Raw genomic sequence first — 17544 nt, forward strand, 5'->3', positions numbered from 1 at the left:
GTTAATCGTTCGTGACTCCTGTCATCATTCGGCGTGTTATTTCGAGGCACAACATCAATCGTTAAACCATTCTCATTCGTGTTGTTCGTTTAAGGATCATTAAGTAAGGGTGCATTATTTTTGAAATTTAAATGTAGTAGTTACATCTTTTTTTTTTGGAGATAAACCTGCATTTTTGATTATAGATCCTCGATCTCATAACCGATTACAAAAATTTTACGCGTCTTAAATTTTTAGAAATTCTATTTAAAAATGCTTAGTTTCGCATCTTAATTTTGTTACCATTTTTTAACTTTAAATTTATGGGAAACCAACAAAAGAACGGGTATATTACTCCTCAATTCAGTCTCATTCGAGCATACAAACGAATTTGACTAGGCTAAGCGGAATGTGGAACCTTCGCATGTTCCGAACCGAAAAAGACATGTGTACAGGAAAGTTATCGTTGAAAAGCATCCAGGGTAAATTGGCGTATATACGCCCCGCGGGACTAGGCGACTAGAGAATTTGGCCCCTACCCCGATTTATTGAGTTATTATCCCCCCTTTAGTGGAATACTACGCTTATTAAACCCAAAATAGAAAGTATTATTTGGGATAGATTGAGCAGATTGAGAGATATCAGCACACGTTCTCAACCCAAAATTATATCTGTGGGAATTTTTATCATACAAACAACAAGTAATTTAATTTTGATGCTAGGTGCAGGTGATAACGATATATATGGCTGCCTACCACATTTTCGCCAGCACAATTTAATTCTGACTTTCATCAGAATAGGAGCTAACCAATATAAAATAAAATATAAAATAAGTCAAATTGTGTGCCAATATTAATAGTCTTTCAATACCTTTGCAATTGGATATGATTTTGGGAAACCCATAGACTCTCCTATTTTATAAGCTCTTTCTGACTCAAGACCCATCGAAAATAGGGAACGAGATATTTGCTCTACTTATGAACTTTATCAGAGTGAAGTAAAAATATAGATATCGCGTATAACGACTTGAAGCTTGGCTGATAGTGTAGTTAAACTGACAATGCCTGAGAATTTCTATTGTAAATACACTCTTTAGAATTAGATATATAGTATTATTAGTAGTAGTAAGAGGGGTTCTCAACCGAACAACTCACCCATGACCTAGGAATCTTTGTTGTTTTAAAAGTGCATTCGACTACCTGAGTTGGGCGAATGTATTGAGAAGGTTGGGTGCCGAGAATTTGCTTTCTGGAAGAGCTTTTTCTCTGGCAGACGTGCGTGTACTGTAGTGTAGATGTGATTCATGGCATGTGGAACCTTGCTGGGGCAGCTCGGACAGCTGTGTAAGTGTCGTGCGTATGCAAACGACCTTTCGTCTTGATTGAGGGTCGGTCGCGTCTTGAGATTGAGACGAATACGGGTATGTGCTTGTGCACTGTGTATGAGTGGAATGAAAGTTTAGGGGTCAGTCTGGCAATGGACAGGGCAGACTTTTACCCAATCGACCACCCGTTGTCAAACTGAATGAAGTGCATGTCAGGTATGCGATTGAGGTGAAATACCTCGGCATAACTTTCGGCGAAAGTCGCTGGTCTCAAGGGTCGGCTACTTGGTTTAGTGGAGCAAGTGCGTCGTATTTAGAGGAGTGAGTGGGGCCTAAGCAGTCGTGCTGTCCGCCCCATTTATGAAGGTCTGTTTGCCGCTTGTGCAGCTAAGGATCGTCTGTGTGGTGTAAGGCGGTAACGATTGTGGTCGGCAGAAAGAAAGAGCTGGCTTGGCAGAGGATGATCTTGCTAAATTTTGTGCCGCACTGTCTCCACGGAAACATTGCAGTTGCTGGTAGGAGTAGTCCCTCTTGACTTGGAGATCAGGCGTCGAGCCTTGACGTACAGGAGCAAGAGGCGGCTGCCATTGCTGCAGAGTGATTGGCTAGTGGATAGGAATGTGGAGAGTTTAGGGCTTAGTAAGTGCAAGAGATTGGTGAACGAGTGTGTTCTGTATGACTGGCAAGTCAGGTGGGACACAAGTGAGAATGGGCGTGCCAATCATCGGTCTAGCCAACCAGACTTTGGGTTTTGCATGAGTCTTGGTTTCCTGTTGACTGGTCGCGGTTTCCTCAATGCATTTTTGCGTTCGAGGAGGCTTTGTGACAGTTGAGAATACCGTTGTAGCTCGGTTGCAGAGACATGGGAGCTTGTACTTTGTGTGTGTTAGTGGCGGGATTGATGTGTGTCACCCTCTTCTAGCGATAGGATTTTAAGAATGGGTGAGTTTGCTAAAGCTACATTTGTTAGGCGACGATTGCAATTACAGGAAGAATTGGTATGAAAGATGATGGATGATGTGTGGGTACAAATGGGGGGTACGAGCGTGGGGGTTGTGTATGAACATTGTGTGCAAGTATCCTTTTAGGGTACGAGTTCTGCCAGAGAACTGATCTGGTACCACGGGCGCTGGGGAACTAGCTGGCGGTCTCGGCCCTCTGCTCCCTCTGCCATAGTCTTTTGGGACTTGGGGGCCCTAGCTGGCCGCCTAGAGGTTTCATCAATGATCAATCAATAAATGCCGTCATTTGCGAGTTGGAAGAAATAGGCCTCGCTCCAAACAGTGAGAAAACCATGTCCATGAACATGGCGTGTACTGTTCCACCTTTCTATTGTTGTTTACATCAATTGAGTTCAATTCCCTGCAGCAGTGTTTACAATTTTGGGTTCCCCAACCCTCAACGGCTTGAAGTTTAAATTGGGAGTACTGTTCTGGTACGAGGCCTGACCAGAGGCTTCTAATCTGGTACCACGGCTAATCAAGCCCACGGAACTTGTTAGGTCCTGATTTTTTTTGTTGCGGCCCTTCGAGAAGTATCGTGGTGGTTGTGGTTTAACACCCAAATGCGGGTAGAGCATCGCTCGACGTGGAGTTCCATTATACAACCGGGTGCCGTCATCCAAAGATCGGAAGAGGTTTGAGATGGGCCCCGTGCCAAACCAAGGTAGAAGACATATACCCTGGTATATTATAAGGGTATTATAATTTTGCCATAAAATGTGTAACGCATAGAAAGCGACATCGCGAACCCCATAAAGTTATATATTCTAGATCAGCATCAAGCGTCGAATTGATATAGGCAAGTCCGTCCGTCTGTGTCTATGCAAAATTTGTCGCACAGTTTTAAGGCAATAGTCTGGAAACTTTGCATAAGCCCCTCTTTCTGTTACAGACAGTATATTTGTCGGATCTGGCCGGAACGGACCACTATATTATATAGCTGTCATAGGATATCTTGGATAACTTTTTTTTTTATCTAGACACCTTGACCAAATTCAGCATTTATTAGTTTTACTATGCTCCTCGTATATAATAAGAGAGTAAGTTGGGCACTGGTCGGCGAGAAGGTAAGCCGCGCGCGATTAAAATCTAGGAAAAGTCATCGTCTTTAGGTAGGCTACTTTGGATTTGGATGTCAACAACGAAACACGACAACCTTCTGCCGTTTGGCTGCGTATAGAAGTTGACATAATTATGCATTTGGCCACTGATCACTATGATACAATGTAATAGTGATGACCAGGCTGGCGTTAGCTACTGACTCCGTGGCCGCGATCGTCGATGAAGCATAATGTGCGACTTGTACGAGGCGTGCAAGCCTAGACGATGACTAGGGCTAGCTAGTAATAGTCATATATTTGTCACATTAGTCTTTAACATATCTCGAGCTGACACAGTCGATGTAGCCAAATATAATAAATAAAGTTGCTAAAGTTAAGCTTACTATAATTTTTTATATTAAGCAACTAATTAAATACTCGCCAATAGCCCGGCGATAGCTCATGTATATGCAAAATCTTATCAACATCGGACCGCTATATCATATAGCTGCCATAGGAACGATCGGTCGAAAAGTAGATGCATGTAAGAAAAACTATTTTGCATTTCAGGATATCTTCACTATACTCGGCATTTATTAGTCTTATGCAAAATTCTAAAATCGGAACACAATATATTTATTGCTGCTATTTTCTTATATCAAAAACGTTTTGTTTACCAATATATTTTGATCAAACCTGACAGACTACTTTAATATGCTGCATATATATGTGTCAACTATTATCAAGATCAATATTTAATAGCTACACTATTCTCACATAACTGCAAAACCGCAAGGCAAATGTTTGCAAAGGTATTAAACCCTTCAGATTATCGAACTTTGTATTTTAAATTTATATGAACGAATGAAAATTAGAAAAAAAATATATAAGTACTATATACTATACTCTGCGTACGTAAGTATGAAATACGGATTTGACTTTATTAGATTTTCGTATTCTAGGCGTTCAAAAACTTATTTCATATTTTTTTTTTTTAAGTATGTGTAACTTAATTATTTTTTATAGTTGGCTAATTTAATTCTTAAATTTGAATATATAAAAATTTATTTTGATGCAATTTGTAAGTAAAATAAATAGTATTCGAATATTTTTCCAAAAGCTGATCTCCTAGCATAGAAGTAAGTTTTAATAGAATGCATTCCTTATTGATTATAAACCAAATCTTAAAAATTGTTTTTAAAATATGTATGTACATATTAGCAATGATTTCATTTGGTAGCTGGGTCGTATCAGACGTTTAATATTGTTCTATTAACAGCTTCAAATTGAAAGGTTGGTTTTTAGAATCGATGATTTCCAACTGGTGACCGAGATCTAAAGCGTCCTCCACCTTGTCCTCCTCCGTTCCGACCATAGCTGGAACCAGATCCACCGCTGTAGCGGCTGCTTTCTCTTGCTCCATTGTAGACATCGCGACGACTGAATCCGTTAGTACTTCCGTCCCTGCCACCGCCATAGCCGGCGCTTGAGCGACCGGAACTGTAACTGCGATCGAAATTGCGACTACTCGAGCTACTGGAGCCTCGCTGTTGTCTGAATCCACCGCTGCTACTGCTGTTTGTTATGCTATGTCTGCCGACATCGCTGCGGCGTCCTCTGTCGCCAGGTCCGCCGCGCCGGCCTTGCCGAGGTCGACCCTTAGAAATTTCCACGCGCAACTGGGAGCCCAACAGTTCTGAACCATTTAAAATGTCACATGCTTTTTCGGCATCATCACGATGCTCAAATTCAACAAAGGCAAATCCGGGCGGATTGAATGCAATCCATACTGAATTCAGCTTTCCGTACTTTGTAAATTCACCTTCCAAGTCGTCCTTCTTAACTTTATCAGTTAAATTACCGACATAAACTCTAGTCCCCCGTTGATCAGTCATGTTGTATAAACAAAGATGTCTTTCTTTGTCAAGATAATTATAAATCAATATTTTCTGTACTACACTTTAGATCGCTTTTTGTATGTACATCAAGAATTCTCATTCAGGGTGACCATATATTATTAGCTATTTTTACCGTATAAACTAGTGCGGCCAAATTAATTCGAGTATTTCAATAACATTTTTTCAATTACTTTTCTGCCAAGGTAACCTTCTTTTGGAACGATGGAATTAACACATTTTCTGTCTCTTCTATTATTGTGGCAGGACACATTGTTAGTTTCCTAACTGTTTTTTAATCATCTGACATAATTTACTTCGATTTGTGCACATTTATGTTCAGTGAATAACTTGAAAAGTCCGTTTATATTCATATAGTATGCTCAACTCTTTTATTTCATCCTAAATTACTTTGTTTTCATCAATATTCTGCACAAGACATGGTAATATCATTATATCAATTGTTGTTTTTATCATTCGTTGCTTCTTTTTGTGCAATATTGAATTTGTTGAATTTTTAAATATTATCGGCAGGGAATATGGACCCAAAATTATTCAATGAATATATCGATTGTTAGCTAGTCACAGTACTGGGCTCAAAGAGCGGGGGATAGGAAGCCCAAGTTAGCAATTAAAATTTAAAAAAAAAACCTTACTTATACATAAGCATATAAATACTACACTTTATCACCTCTTATTCACCCACCAAGATTTTTAGCGAGGCAGACCACGTCACACATAGTATTGTCAGAAGCTTTCTTGAAGCCTACATCAGAGTGGCTCAAGAAAATTGCAATTTTTAAGGACAAGCGCAGAATACCTCGGTTTCATTGTGACAAATAACGGCATTAAGACTGGCCCTGAAAAGGTTAAAGCCATTCAGCAGTACATCGAGCCAAAAACTCTTTTCTCGGTCAGATCATTTCTGGGCCTGACCACCTACTATAGAGGTTCATAAAAGACTTTGCGGCAATAGCAAGGCCAATCTCGGACATTTTAAAAGGGGAAAATTAGGTCGAACCAAAGTGCCATATAGCGGAGTGAAGATCGACAGCAACGCGCTCGAGACACTCAGAAACATTTTAGCATCGGTAGACGTTATGTGAATGTATGCCTTTTGACCTGACTACTGATACGTCAAATTACGGCATTGGGGCAGTCCTTTCCCAAAACGGGCATCCAATAACTATGATCTCCAGAACGTTGAAAGACAGGGAGATGAACTACGTTTGGGCCTTTGGGAAAGCTTCGTCACTACCTCTATGGGGTGAGAGACATTAACAATTTCTCGGATCACCAACCACTCACGTTAGAGATTTTGAAACGAACCTAAACGCAAAGTTAAGGCGCTGAAAAGCTCGCATCGACGAGACCGGTGCAAACAGGTTCTTCAAGCCAGACAAAGATAATTACTTTGCTGATGCCTTGTCGCGTCAAAATGTCAATAAGGTTGAATAACCTTCGAGTAAGAAACCATTAGCACCCTACTGTTGAATAATTTTGAAGTCAACATTGCCAATGCGCCTCCATAGCTCTCGCTTAGAAATAGCGAGATGCATTAAGCTCCAACAGACGCTTACGGCGGAGTACAATAAATCGGTGCACCCTGAACCAATATAAGACCGATTGACGTGTTCCACGCATAATGCTCACAATCACCCTTTCAAAGGAAAATATCATAAACCTTACTTGACCATGCTGATCTATAATCCATTTTCGCTGACCGGTTGCTGTTGCAAGTAAGATTGTTAGGCCTAAAGAGAAGCCCCGGCTTAATAGACTATACAAGAGGGAAATATTCCAATAAATGAGGATGAAGTAGATATTAATAAATTAAATTAAATGTTGTTCAATTAACTGTATTTGAAACATATTGTGGGCTATTCTCGTTTACTTGCGCCAATCTTTGATGCTGTCCGAAAAGCTACCTTAGTATCGAATCTAACGAAATTGGCCTTAACTAGCAAGACCATATTAGATACTATCTTAAGCTAGCTAACGTACATTTTTAGCGCAGCCTTTACGACTTCCACATTCCCCCTCGCTAGAAAATTACTTTAATAATTACATTACTTAAAACAATGCCTAAGTACAGACCAAATAACAATTTTCTTGAGTGGTTAGTAGAATAGTACATGGTAGAATATCCAGCTTTTGGAAATTAGTAAAGGTATTCGCAAGAACATGGACGATTTTCTTACCTCTTCTTGTCATGCCTTTGAAATACTTTAATCTAACCATAGCTAAAAGATAAGCCTGATAAAAGATAGGCCGTAACTGCATATACATGTACGTGGCGCCTTCTTCATATCAATAGGCTCAGTATTAGGACCTTTACTTTTTACAATTAACGCTAATGAGATTTCTAAAGCCTTACTTACGCGTGATGTCCATATGTATATGATATTCAATGATGTGTAGCACAAATAAGTGAATGTGTTGATAGCTGTAGTGTTGATTTGATGCGGGTTAGTGAATGGGCTAAAACTAAATCAACAGCTTTTGATAAGGTAAGGGCCAGGTCATCTTAATACCCCTCTGTCTCTGGGGTTCGTCTATCACTAGAGATAGCGTCTAGCATGGATAAAATGTCTCAATTAATAATTATGACTTTAATCCATTCTAATCTCATTTATTTACATTACAAACGAATAGCAGCGGCTGTTTCGCCTTTACCGTATACACTCTTGCGCAGCTTAGCGATTAGCTTCCTGCAAGAAACACTCCCAACGCAATAATTCTCGCTGGCGCCAAATGAGGCAGGTAGAAGGTTGCAGGTAGGGGCACCTATTTTCGACGAAACCTGAACAAGATCCCTACTTTCACCCCAGTGGTGTGGGATCCGCTTGCACCTCAAAAGAGCGGGATGTAGTATTAGCCGAAGGTAGAAGGGACCTATTTAAGAAAAATGTGTAGTTCTGCCGAAGCAGTTCCAAATCTATTTGCCTCATGCTGGAAGAGTCTTCCCGGGAAAATAGACTCACCTCTAACAGGTCCATTCCAAGCGATATAACAACGGCGAAAGTTGCGTCTGACCCATTCGGCTGCAATATTGTCACAAAAGACCATTCATCACTCAGTCTGCACGTCTAAAGAGTAGTTTTTAAAATGGTCGAATTAAGGGGACGGCATGACAGCCAAGATGAGCGTAACTCCACACCACTTTTCTACGCAGCGTGCCGCGAAATGTCGGATTCTGAACAGCATGAATTCGGCGGCGACTCGAGTGCATTTGCAACTTTATAGTTGCAATGTTCAGCTCTGCGCAAAAATGGATATGTGATGCTTAAGGGACGCCCTTGCAAGATAGTGGATACCTCAAAGACAGGCAAGCATGGCCACGCCAAAGTTCATCTTTTTGACATCTACATATTTACACAGAAAAAGTACGAGGATTTTTGTCCCTCCTCCGACAATATGGATGTAAAACGAGAGGTCTTCCAGCTAATCGCTATTAGTGATGGTGGCTACCTATGTCTGATGAACGACAACGGAGGACTTAGGCGAAGATCTCAAGGTTCCCGACAGTGCATTGGGCACATCTTTGCGTGCCGATCAGGATCTTTTTTGCACCGTGATGAAAGCCTGTCGAGAGGAGTACGTTATCGCCGTCAGAAACAGTACTGCTTTGGATAAATAAGCTTTTCAGGGTAATTTCAACCACTGACCTGATACTGGAAGAGTGTAATGATATAATGAAGTAATATCAATTAAAGATTCAAAATACTGGCCATCCGACTGTAAATTGGCACAGTTTACTCTGAATGAGTGCTCTTCCGTTTCTTTGACGTGCCTAGGACTTATCGTCCAAGCGTGTCCTTGACTTCGGTGGGGGTGCTATGGCAACTTTAAGCTTCTTGATCTGACGAAGCTATTAGTCAGAGAAAAGCTGACAATAACTTCTCTAGGCACGTGAGCTTTACAAAGACGGTTTTAGAATTCAGGTACAACCACGGAACTGAGCGCACGCTTCTATGAGTCCTGAATTATGGGAAAACCTGACTCCGTTTCTAGGCAAACACCTCGACCAGTTCTGGCCAAGTCAGACTCTTGTGAAAATTGAGCAATATCCCAGTGGTCGTTGCCTTTATCGGGCCGTCCTCTGCGAAACCAACATCTCCGCTTGAGAGGGTCGGAAGCTGCAGCCCTACAGCTCTCACAGTCATGTTGGGAGATTCCGTCGTCAGTATAGAGTTCGGGCTGTTGACTGTAAACTGCGCGATAAACAGATTGTACTCGCCGTTTGCTGGCTATCAGAGCAGTACATAAGGGACAGTAGGAACACAATATAGTATTTTTATTTTACATCAAAACGGTATTTACTGTCAACATATAGCAGACCCCATACTATTAGGCTGCAAATAAATTACATAACAATTGAACATTATTTATTTGATATCAGCAACATGACTTACACTCTGTAATTTAAATAAATAACTACTTAAACATATACAGAATATATTTACTGCTAGATTAATAATTAGAGATTGTAATATAGAGAGAAGACGATTAATTTGCCTGATTTTATTACCTAAAAAAGCACCTGTGAACAAAAGTGCGACAGGTAATATTATGGAAAGGATGTTATTCTGTGGGTTTTGATGCCCTTTAAGATAAAATATCTCGAATATTATACATAAGAAAACTGGAACAAAAAGAGAATTTTGAACATAATGTGATAAAATATATCCTAAAATTGAAGCTATAAAAATATGGACCCTGCCTGTTACAAATTTATTTGGGGTCTCCGCGTTACTTGGGGAAAAGTTCGTTGTTGAATAATAAATGCTATCTTGTTGAGCAAATGTAGTTCTGATAGGAATGCTCGGCTCTACTTCAGGATCTGAGTAATCCAATTTTTCTGCTGCTGGAGAATCTGTAATACAAATAACAAGGAATATTTTAATGCAGCCATTTAAGTATTGTATTGCGTTTAAATGTATATTATGTTAAGCGTGTTCTTAGTGCTTTCACATATGGATAACAAATTACTAATGCAGATAATGGAAACTATTTTTGATGATCAGGCACAATTGCCTGTTTTTTTAATTAATAGAGTAAAGTGGTTTGTTAGAAAGATGTTCGGCAACTAATAGAAACTTTAGAAAAGGTTCAAAGTACAATAAAACAGTAAAAATTAGTTGCAACCGTCGCATAGTCCCTCGTTCATTTTCGTGCCCCTTCCAGGATCAAGCCACCCGGCTAGAAGAGGAGCAGCCCCTATATATATTCTAGCTTAGTTCATACACAATCAGCACGCAAGCCGATTTCGGAAAACGTATTCTTGAATTGTTTCGGTATTTCAATAAATCCGATCTTTACTCAAATTATATCCAAAATAGAATAGTCCCTAGCTCTTATAGTCTCTGAGATCAACGGGTTCTTACATATGGATATGCAGACGTAGCTAGATCGACTCGGTTCCCTACACTATATGGGATCGCAAATACCTTCTTCCGCCTGTTACATACACTCAAAGCTATTATAGCGATTTAAATACTTCAAATAGATTTAGTGTATAAGAATTAATAAGATTGAGAAATTATTGTCGTAAAAAAACATGCACTAGTTTTCATGTTAAATGATATGTTACTTTAAGGATACATTTTCTTTTAACATTAAATAAACATGTGACTCTCTAAACTACTAAGAACTTCATCTGACAACTGGTATATTATGCATTATATATGTACAAAGAAACGGTCAGAAATAATGAATAAAAAATCTGAACTGTTTGTACAAAGTACATTTTGAAAATCGTACCCCTCAAAATGTATATATTTTTTTGTAGATTCATATATGTACATATTTCAGTGTGTTATTGGGTATCGGGATTAATTTGTTTTATAATGTACGTATAATATACCTAATATATATATTAAAACATTTTTCGAGCAGTTGGTATGTTGCAAGTTCTTACCAATAAAATTTACTTCAGCTGCTCTAGCTGCGCCATTTAATTTATCTAATCGGGCCTTAGCTGTTTGCAATATTTTCTTTCGACGGGCTTCGCGTCGCAAGTCTTCCCCTGTTGATTCTGGAGCCTGTCCCACTGCTGAGTCCATTTAAGTTTAATTCAATTACGCCAAAATATTTGAAAGATCTCTTAGACAATTTTGTTCACTGAAGATGAGAAATTGTATGAGCATGTCGATAGTGATGTACATATCGGAAGCAAGTCACTTACCGATATTAACAGGGACAGACCAACCAACTATTTAAAACTATCGGCTAAATAATGTGTGGAACAGTAAGGGATAGGAACATCTCTCAGAGATGTTTGAGTAAATGAGAAATGAAATGACAAGGCAAATGCTTAGGCAACATCTTTTGATATGTTAGATGTTAAATGTTGCTCAGTGTGAATTGATTTTCCCCACACACTCGTTTCCTATGTACCCATTAAAATTAATATTAGTTTACTATAATATATATTTATAAAAAAAGAGTAATTAAAATAGTAGCATGAACATTTGCATTTTCTTAAATTTAAGCAATTATTTCTTGTTTAAGAATACCAATATCTTTAAGCAACTGATTAACGTCATTGGGGCTTGTTATTTCGTCCAACTGTCTACCCCATTGCATGTACTGTAATCAAAGGTAACGATTAAAATCGTGCTTTAAAGAAAATAAAAATATATTAACCAACTCGCTCCAGTTCAGCACGCAATGCAATAACTGCTTTTTCACGATCTGCAACAAGCTCTTCAAGGTATTGATAACGAAGTTTTTTGCGGGCGCGGCATTCCCGAGCACTTTGTCTGCTTCGCTCTAAAGAAAAAAAGTTTTTTAGGATAAAAAGTTACATTTAAAATACTTTTAAAATTTAAATTTTACCCAATTTTGCTTTTATATCAATTTTTTCAGATGATGTTTTTCGGCCAGGCTTTCGTCCCCTCCGACCACTTTCCTTGCGTTCCTAAAATAAGTGACAATTCGGTTATACAAATAGCCATTATGACACACATATTTTCGCTTTATGATGAAACAAGGACGGAGTTTTAATTGTATTCATGCGGCCAAAAGTCACGTCACGACTAAAATGAATTTTCAGAGATCTTGGATTCTTAGACTCTGCGATTTGTCTGAAACGCATCTAAAATTCTTTTTCATGAATACCCTTGGAATCTCTAACCACCATTTCTAGTAAGGGGATTAAGGGATGATTGTGTATGTGATCGAATGGTAAACAAAAAAATTTCATACAACACAAGGTTACTACAGTAAACATTTTAGTTTCCTAGTTTACGGCTTGGGCAGTTTTATGTATTACATGTAATGAATGATGTATATAAAAATATGAGTAGTTGTGTCTAGACACAAAACATGCATAGATATGTATGTGTGCATGTGTGCGTATATGTATGTATGTATCTCATTCAGGGTAAACAAAAATAAACTGCGCAATACTGTTTTACAACATTGAGGAATTAAATACATACTGTTAATTGATGTTCTTCCGTTATAGCCATTTGAATACTATCACAATCCATTGTGTTAACAATATTTAACAATTTTAAAAGGCTTTTTTATTGTTTTGTTCTGTACCTTCAATGAATTAATAAAGATGCATCGATTTCTGAATGTTTATTTACTATTTCTATCGATTATAAATAATCGCATTATTAAATAGTAGAAGAATAAGGGTATTCCTAATAAAAAAAAAAAAAAAATTCGGAAGCTCATCGTTTTCGTTACCCCAAGACCCTTATACAAAAAATTAATATTTTAATTTCCAATATTTTTGTATAATGTGTATCGGACAGCAAAAAATTATAAAAAAAAAACTACAACAAAACATTATGCTGTTGTGTTGATTTCCAATTGAGGATGGGAAGTGCAGTTGAAAGGCTTCCGTAGAATCAAGGGATGCGCATCTATCGCAGTCACAAGTTCGAAAGCGTGACTCTGCGAATTTTCGTCCATCATAATATGGCGCCCAACGTGAATCTCGATCCCACGAACCTGAGATTAAGAGTCACATGCTCTACCGACTTAGCTAGCCGGGTGGCGCAAAGGAAAACAAGCACGTCAGTAACAATATGGCACTCAAAGAATAAAAATAAAAAATCATTCACACAATTGATGTTGAATAGATGTCATGATATGTAGCTGCGCGTGTCGCTGACCGCCGAAGACGCTGTGTGAGCGCTTCTCGATGGTATCGGACAGAATTCTTTGATTTGGCGGGTGTCTCGTCGCTTCCTGACGTACTGCGTAAGGAAGATGAAAGCAAAAGCCAGAGCGCAAAGCCCCAGCCTCAAGCTGAATGCTGTCCAAGTTCTGGAGTCGCTGCTATCGTGCAATTCGTCAAAGCCAATACTTGGTCCTCGAAATCCGCCACAATGTTGTCTGTGAGGTGCAGGCTGGAGCCATTGTGCTCTACCGGGAAGAGTGTGACCTTCTTGCATATAAACTTAATTCTATGATAGATGAAATTACTACAACATCATATAGTTTTCAAACGCTAAGGGAGCCTCAGAAATCCCTTATTTCTTGCTTGTATATTATTTATGTTGCAGGTTCCTTTACAGTAATACCCAAAAACTTGCATGTTCCAAAACGTTGCATATATATTATGCTACCATATACTTTTTCTTTAATCATATAGATTTATAAAATGGATTAACAATCAGTTTGCAAACCTGAATAGAAAAAATATACAGCATACTAGCACTTCTCTAAGCGTTTAGGTCCATACAACAAAACATAAGCGCAATGCCAGTCACCACCGCCAGAAAGTCGTAAAATTTCATCGGTGGTCACAGATGTTACATCGTCATCGTCGAATTTATACCAAATATCGGCACTTGAACGTACCCAGGCCACATAATGACCAGATGAACTTGAGCGACCTTTATGAGTTAAGACTGCTTTTAGTGTATAATAGCCAGAGTTGTTGCTGCCCAAATCGTCGTCAAACCAGAATTGTTCATATTTGCTTTCATCGTTCTCTTCGTCGACTTCAGGCGATTTTGCAGTTTTTTTTATCTGCGACACGACATCTACTTTTTTGTCTTCATGGTCTTTAAATTTGGATCGCATTGGGCACAACTTGTTTTGCAAATCGGGTGTACACAACTCAAAGGCATCAAAGTCAATTGGAAATTTAATGTCTTTCAAGACTTTAGCATTTATGCCTTCCTTTCCTTTATATTGAAATCTCACAAATTGGACAGTAAGATATGCTGGAAGTCGATTCACCAAATACTATAAAATGTTAAAGATTATTTAATTATTGTCAATTTGGACATTTTCGGTTCTTACAGTTCTTGTGTAATGTGCGTCCCGACCTAGCGTATCCGAATGCTTAACCAATTGCTCTTTCATTTTCTATTTGAAGAACAAGAAATATAGTTCTTAAAGCTCTTTTATATTAAACAATAAAATTCAACTAATAGTTACCGATTTTAGGCCGCTTTGCATATACTTTACTTCCATAGAAATAAAGCAACTAAGCTGCAAAAAATTTTCTGTGGAAACTGTCGCAGGCTCATCAGGGGCCTCATCTGCAGTCATTTGGACTTCAAAAGTTCCTCCAAAAAATTGCTCAATAAATGAGCTTCGGGAAAAAAAAACAAATTAACGATAGCAAAAAGTGATTAAGATATATCAAAGGAAATTAAGATATATCTATAAATATGACATGACATTCAATTCGCAACCATTACAAAAAAACTAAAACTTGCAATATTTGTATACTGTACCCATTAAAAATGGGTGAAAAGGGTATAATACTTTTTGCAAATGTATATAACAGGCAGAAGAAAGTATTTCCAATCCCATTAAGTGTATATATTATTGATCAGCATCAATAGCCGAGTCGATCTAGCCATGTCCGCCTGTCTGGTTCAATGCCAACTAGTCTCTTAGTCTGAAGGCTATGGTCTTGAGACTTTGAATAGATTCGTCTTTCGGGCCGTTGAGGCTGATATAGAATATATAACTTAATGGAGTTCGAGATGTCTCTTTCTATGCGTTACATATTTCATGATAAATTTAGAACACCCTCTTCAAGAGTATAAAAAGAGGGTCTGTAATGACCCAAAAACTTATTATTTAACTAATTAAATATGGAAATTTAAATGTGGATTATATGTTTGCAGCGATAACTTACTTATGCTTGCTTTTTTCACTAGCTTCAACAGACTCTTGGTTTAAAGGTTTAAGTTTTTGCTGTAACATTTTCAGTATCTCCGACCAACATTCATTAGCATCTTGCTGCCTATAGGTTCCATTTTCACCAGTCTGTGCAAATTGCGGCGACGCTCGATGCAAGGCTTGCAATAGAACAATTGGTGTAATTGTAGTGCCTTTCTCCATTTGTGCAAACACTATTTTCATAGCCGATGAAATAGTAAAAGCATATGAAGTGGTGTCAGAGCCATCGGGTCGAAATTGGTCCAAGGCTTTGCGTAGCTCAGGCACTGCTCTTAAACATTGAACAGTTGCATTCATATAACATGTATTTCCAAGGTTAGTCAAACCGGCCGGAAGACGCATCTGAAAATTGCATGTCACTAATGAAAAATTCTTACTCTTATTGCGTTGGCAAATGTTGTTACCGCGGTCGCCGCTTCTGCGTCGTTCATGTCTTCAATAAATTTAATTGGTGTCTGGGGAACCTCTGGAACTTTTTCTTTAGAACCCAATAATAGGACTACAGCTCCCTTAAAAATAAGAACTGTCATCCACAATGCTTAAATAGGCAGTACAGCTTACATCTTTTAATTGCAAATTCCATTCATCATCCTTAAGTATTCCACCTTTGCACATTATTTTTTGACGTTCCGGTTGTACCCCCGTCAGGGCAAAAAGTTGAGCTTTAAATAGTATTGGCTCTTCATCAGTATTGACATCAATATCTGGATACAGCTCACGGCCCCATTTGACTTTCACTTAATAGATAATAAGAATGTGTGCAACAACATTTGATATTAATATTTTAATGACGTACCTTTAAAAGACGGCATTTTGAAACTACAAACAAAAAATTTTAGAATTTCAAAGTCATGCAAGTGAAGGTGGAATGGAGAAGGTAGATTAGCGATGTCACTGAAACTGTTTATTAAATATCGATATATCGCAAGTTATATATCAATTTACACAGAGTTCATTTTCGGGGAACAAATGAAATATTTTGAAGATGTGAAACTGATGTTTTACGTAGGCAACAACTAACTTCTTTTAAAATGGAAAAATTGGTTGAACTTGAAAATTGTAAGGGATTTCAAAAGTGTTCCCTCGGCTCAATTTTTTTTTTAAATTTGTTAGTCTGAAAAAAAAAAAATTTATATTTTTTTCAACGCAACGTTAAATATTACTTGTGATTCCGGGCGATGTTATCAAATTTGGGTCTAGATCGTCCGTTCCCCAGATTGCTTGATCTGCTCTACAATCTTTGAATTTTTCCGCGCACCTCGCAGGTCGAAAATATATTCTTGCCAGCTTTCGCATTCGAAACTTCAAAACAGACAGTTGAAGTGTTCTTTTTGCCTTCTAAACAACACATTTATTAAATAAAAAGAGAAACATATATTGTCATCATCCTTATTGGTATGGTTTTCAATGTGTTTTGAAGTATGTTTATATTTTCGTAAAGAATGAAAATTGTATAAGTATGGCATGGAACAGTATGGAATAGGAACATCTGTCAGGGTTTTTGAAATAAATGAGAAGAAATTGGCACGGCAAAACCTTAGCACATGATATGTTAGGTGTGAAATGTTGCTAAGTGTGATATACTTGTAGTTGCTGCAACGCAACGCGAACAAAATTCACCCATAAGAATGGGTGAAATCCGCGCAGTTCATTTCAAAGCAGATTCAATTACTTTCAAATACAATTTCTCTGGGCCTAAGTGCTATGCTCTCCCAAAGATTCTTCTGTTGATATTGCGTAAGCTCCTTGCTTGTGGATCCGCGACAAACTCTGGCCCACGCGCCCTTTGTGTTTGATGACACCGTAGTATGCGAATGTTTTCCCAAATGTCTCTGCTAAGGGTGCTCATAGATGATAGTTGGGCGAGAGCAGACAACTCCCTGCATCCTCGTTTCAGTAAACTGGTGGAAGCTCGCGTGTCCAATAACTCCGCATCATGCGTGCGGCGACTTCCCCATTCGCAATCAAAAATAGCTCTATGTGCAGCTTCCGTCATACAGCATCAATAATCTGTCCCCTAATTCCTAGCCTGCAGAAAGGGCCCGAACCTTCCCCATCGGCTTGTTTGGTTCTTTAGTTCTATTTCCGGCTGATATGCGAGAAGAATTCTGCTTTCTCGTTCTAGATGCCAGGTACTTTGT

At 38.5% G+C, this 17544-nt stretch overlaps 4 protein-coding genes and 1 pseudogene across 5 annotated transcripts; 1 reads left to right on the plus strand and 4 right to left on the minus strand.

The window, feature by feature from the left end:
- Positions 1 to 4450: 4450 nt before the first annotated feature.
- Positions 4451 to 5356, minus strand: Rsf1 (Repressor splicing factor 1). The gene has a single exon (XM_064690792.1). It carries the CDS (start codon positions 5237 to 5239, stop codon positions 4646 to 4648), a length of 594 nt encoding a protein of 197 aa, XP_064546862.1. The 5' UTR covers positions 5240 to 5356; the 3' UTR covers positions 4451 to 4645.
- Positions 5357 to 8369: 3013 nt separating this feature from the next.
- On the plus strand, positions 8370 to 8879 carry LOC135434272 (eukaryotic translation initiation factor 5A-like; annotated as a pseudogene).
- A 643-nt stretch (positions 8880 to 9522) lies between these two features.
- Positions 9523 to 11415, minus strand: l(2)SH0834 (lethal (2) SH0834). The gene is made up of 2 exons (XM_064690768.1): positions 11160 to 11415; positions 9523 to 10115 (listed from the first exon to the last, which is right to left on the minus strand). The coding sequence occupies exons 1-2, from the start codon at positions 11302 to 11304 to the stop codon at positions 9628 to 9630; spliced, it is 633 nt and encodes a 210-aa protein (XP_064546838.1). The 5' UTR covers positions 11305 to 11415; the 3' UTR covers positions 9523 to 9627.
- Positions 11416 to 11653: 238 nt separating this feature from the next.
- Positions 11654 to 12836, minus strand: REPTOR-BP (REPTOR-binding partner). 2 transcript variants are annotated; one of them, XM_064690769.1, is made up of 4 exons: positions 12685 to 12836; positions 12080 to 12161; positions 11892 to 12013; positions 11654 to 11830 (listed from the first exon to the last, which is right to left on the minus strand). In XM_064690769.1, exons 1-4 carry the CDS (start codon positions 12733 to 12735, stop codon positions 11729 to 11731), a joined length of 357 nt encoding a protein of 118 aa, XP_064546839.1. In that variant the 5' UTR covers positions 12736 to 12836; the 3' UTR covers positions 11654 to 11728. The 2 variants fall into 2 exon arrangements, with proteins under 2 accessions (XP_064546839.1, XP_064546840.1); XM_064690770.1 differs by having other exon boundaries at positions 11888 to 12013.
- A 982-nt stretch (positions 12837 to 13818) lies between these two features.
- Usp14 (ubiquitin specific protease 14) lies at positions 13819 to 16320 on the minus strand. Its single transcript, XM_064690784.1, has 7 exons — positions 16200 to 16320; positions 15965 to 16140; positions 15808 to 15912; positions 15360 to 15745; positions 14648 to 14804; positions 14510 to 14575; positions 13819 to 14452 (listed from the first exon to the last, which is right to left on the minus strand). The coding sequence occupies exons 1-7, from the start codon at positions 16213 to 16215 to the stop codon at positions 13913 to 13915; spliced, it is 1446 nt and encodes a 481-aa protein (XP_064546854.1). The 5' UTR covers positions 16216 to 16320; the 3' UTR covers positions 13819 to 13912.
- Between the last annotated feature and the right edge of the window lie 1224 nt (positions 16321 to 17544).

Source organism: Drosophila montana, unplaced genomic scaffold, assembly GCF_035044405.1.
Source record: "Drosophila montana isolate Dmon_TW-CO22-7 unplaced genomic scaffold, ASM3504440v1 contig_3285_1, whole genome shotgun sequence".
Taxonomy (NCBI): Eukaryota; Metazoa; Arthropoda; class Insecta; order Diptera; family Drosophilidae; genus Drosophila; species Drosophila montana.

Coding starts and splice junctions, on each gene's coding strand:
- Rsf1 (XM_064690792.1), bottom strand. CDS start 5,239: ATGACTGATCAACGGGGGACTAGAGTTTATGTCGGTAATTTAACTGAT.
- Usp14 (XM_064690784.1), bottom strand. Junction 15,746..15,807: donor ACGCAGAAGCGGCGACCGCG/GTAACAACATTT, acceptor TGCAATTTTCAG/ATGCGTCTTCCGGCCGGTTT. Junction 14,805..15,359: donor AGTGAAAAAAGCAAGCATAA/GTAAGTTATCGC, acceptor TTTTTCCCGAAG/CTCATTTATTGAGCAATTTT.
- REPTOR-BP (XM_064690769.1), bottom strand. CDS start 12,735: ATGGATTGTGATAGTATTCAAATGGCTATAACGGAAGAACATCAATTA. Junction 12,162..12,684: donor CGGAAGAACATCAATTAACA/GTATGTATTTAA, acceptor CACTTATTTTAG/GAACGCAAGGAAAGTGGTCG. Junction 11,831..11,891: donor TGCGTGCTGAACTGGAGCGA/GTTGGTTAATAT, acceptor CTTTGATTACAG/TACATGCAATGGGGTAGACA.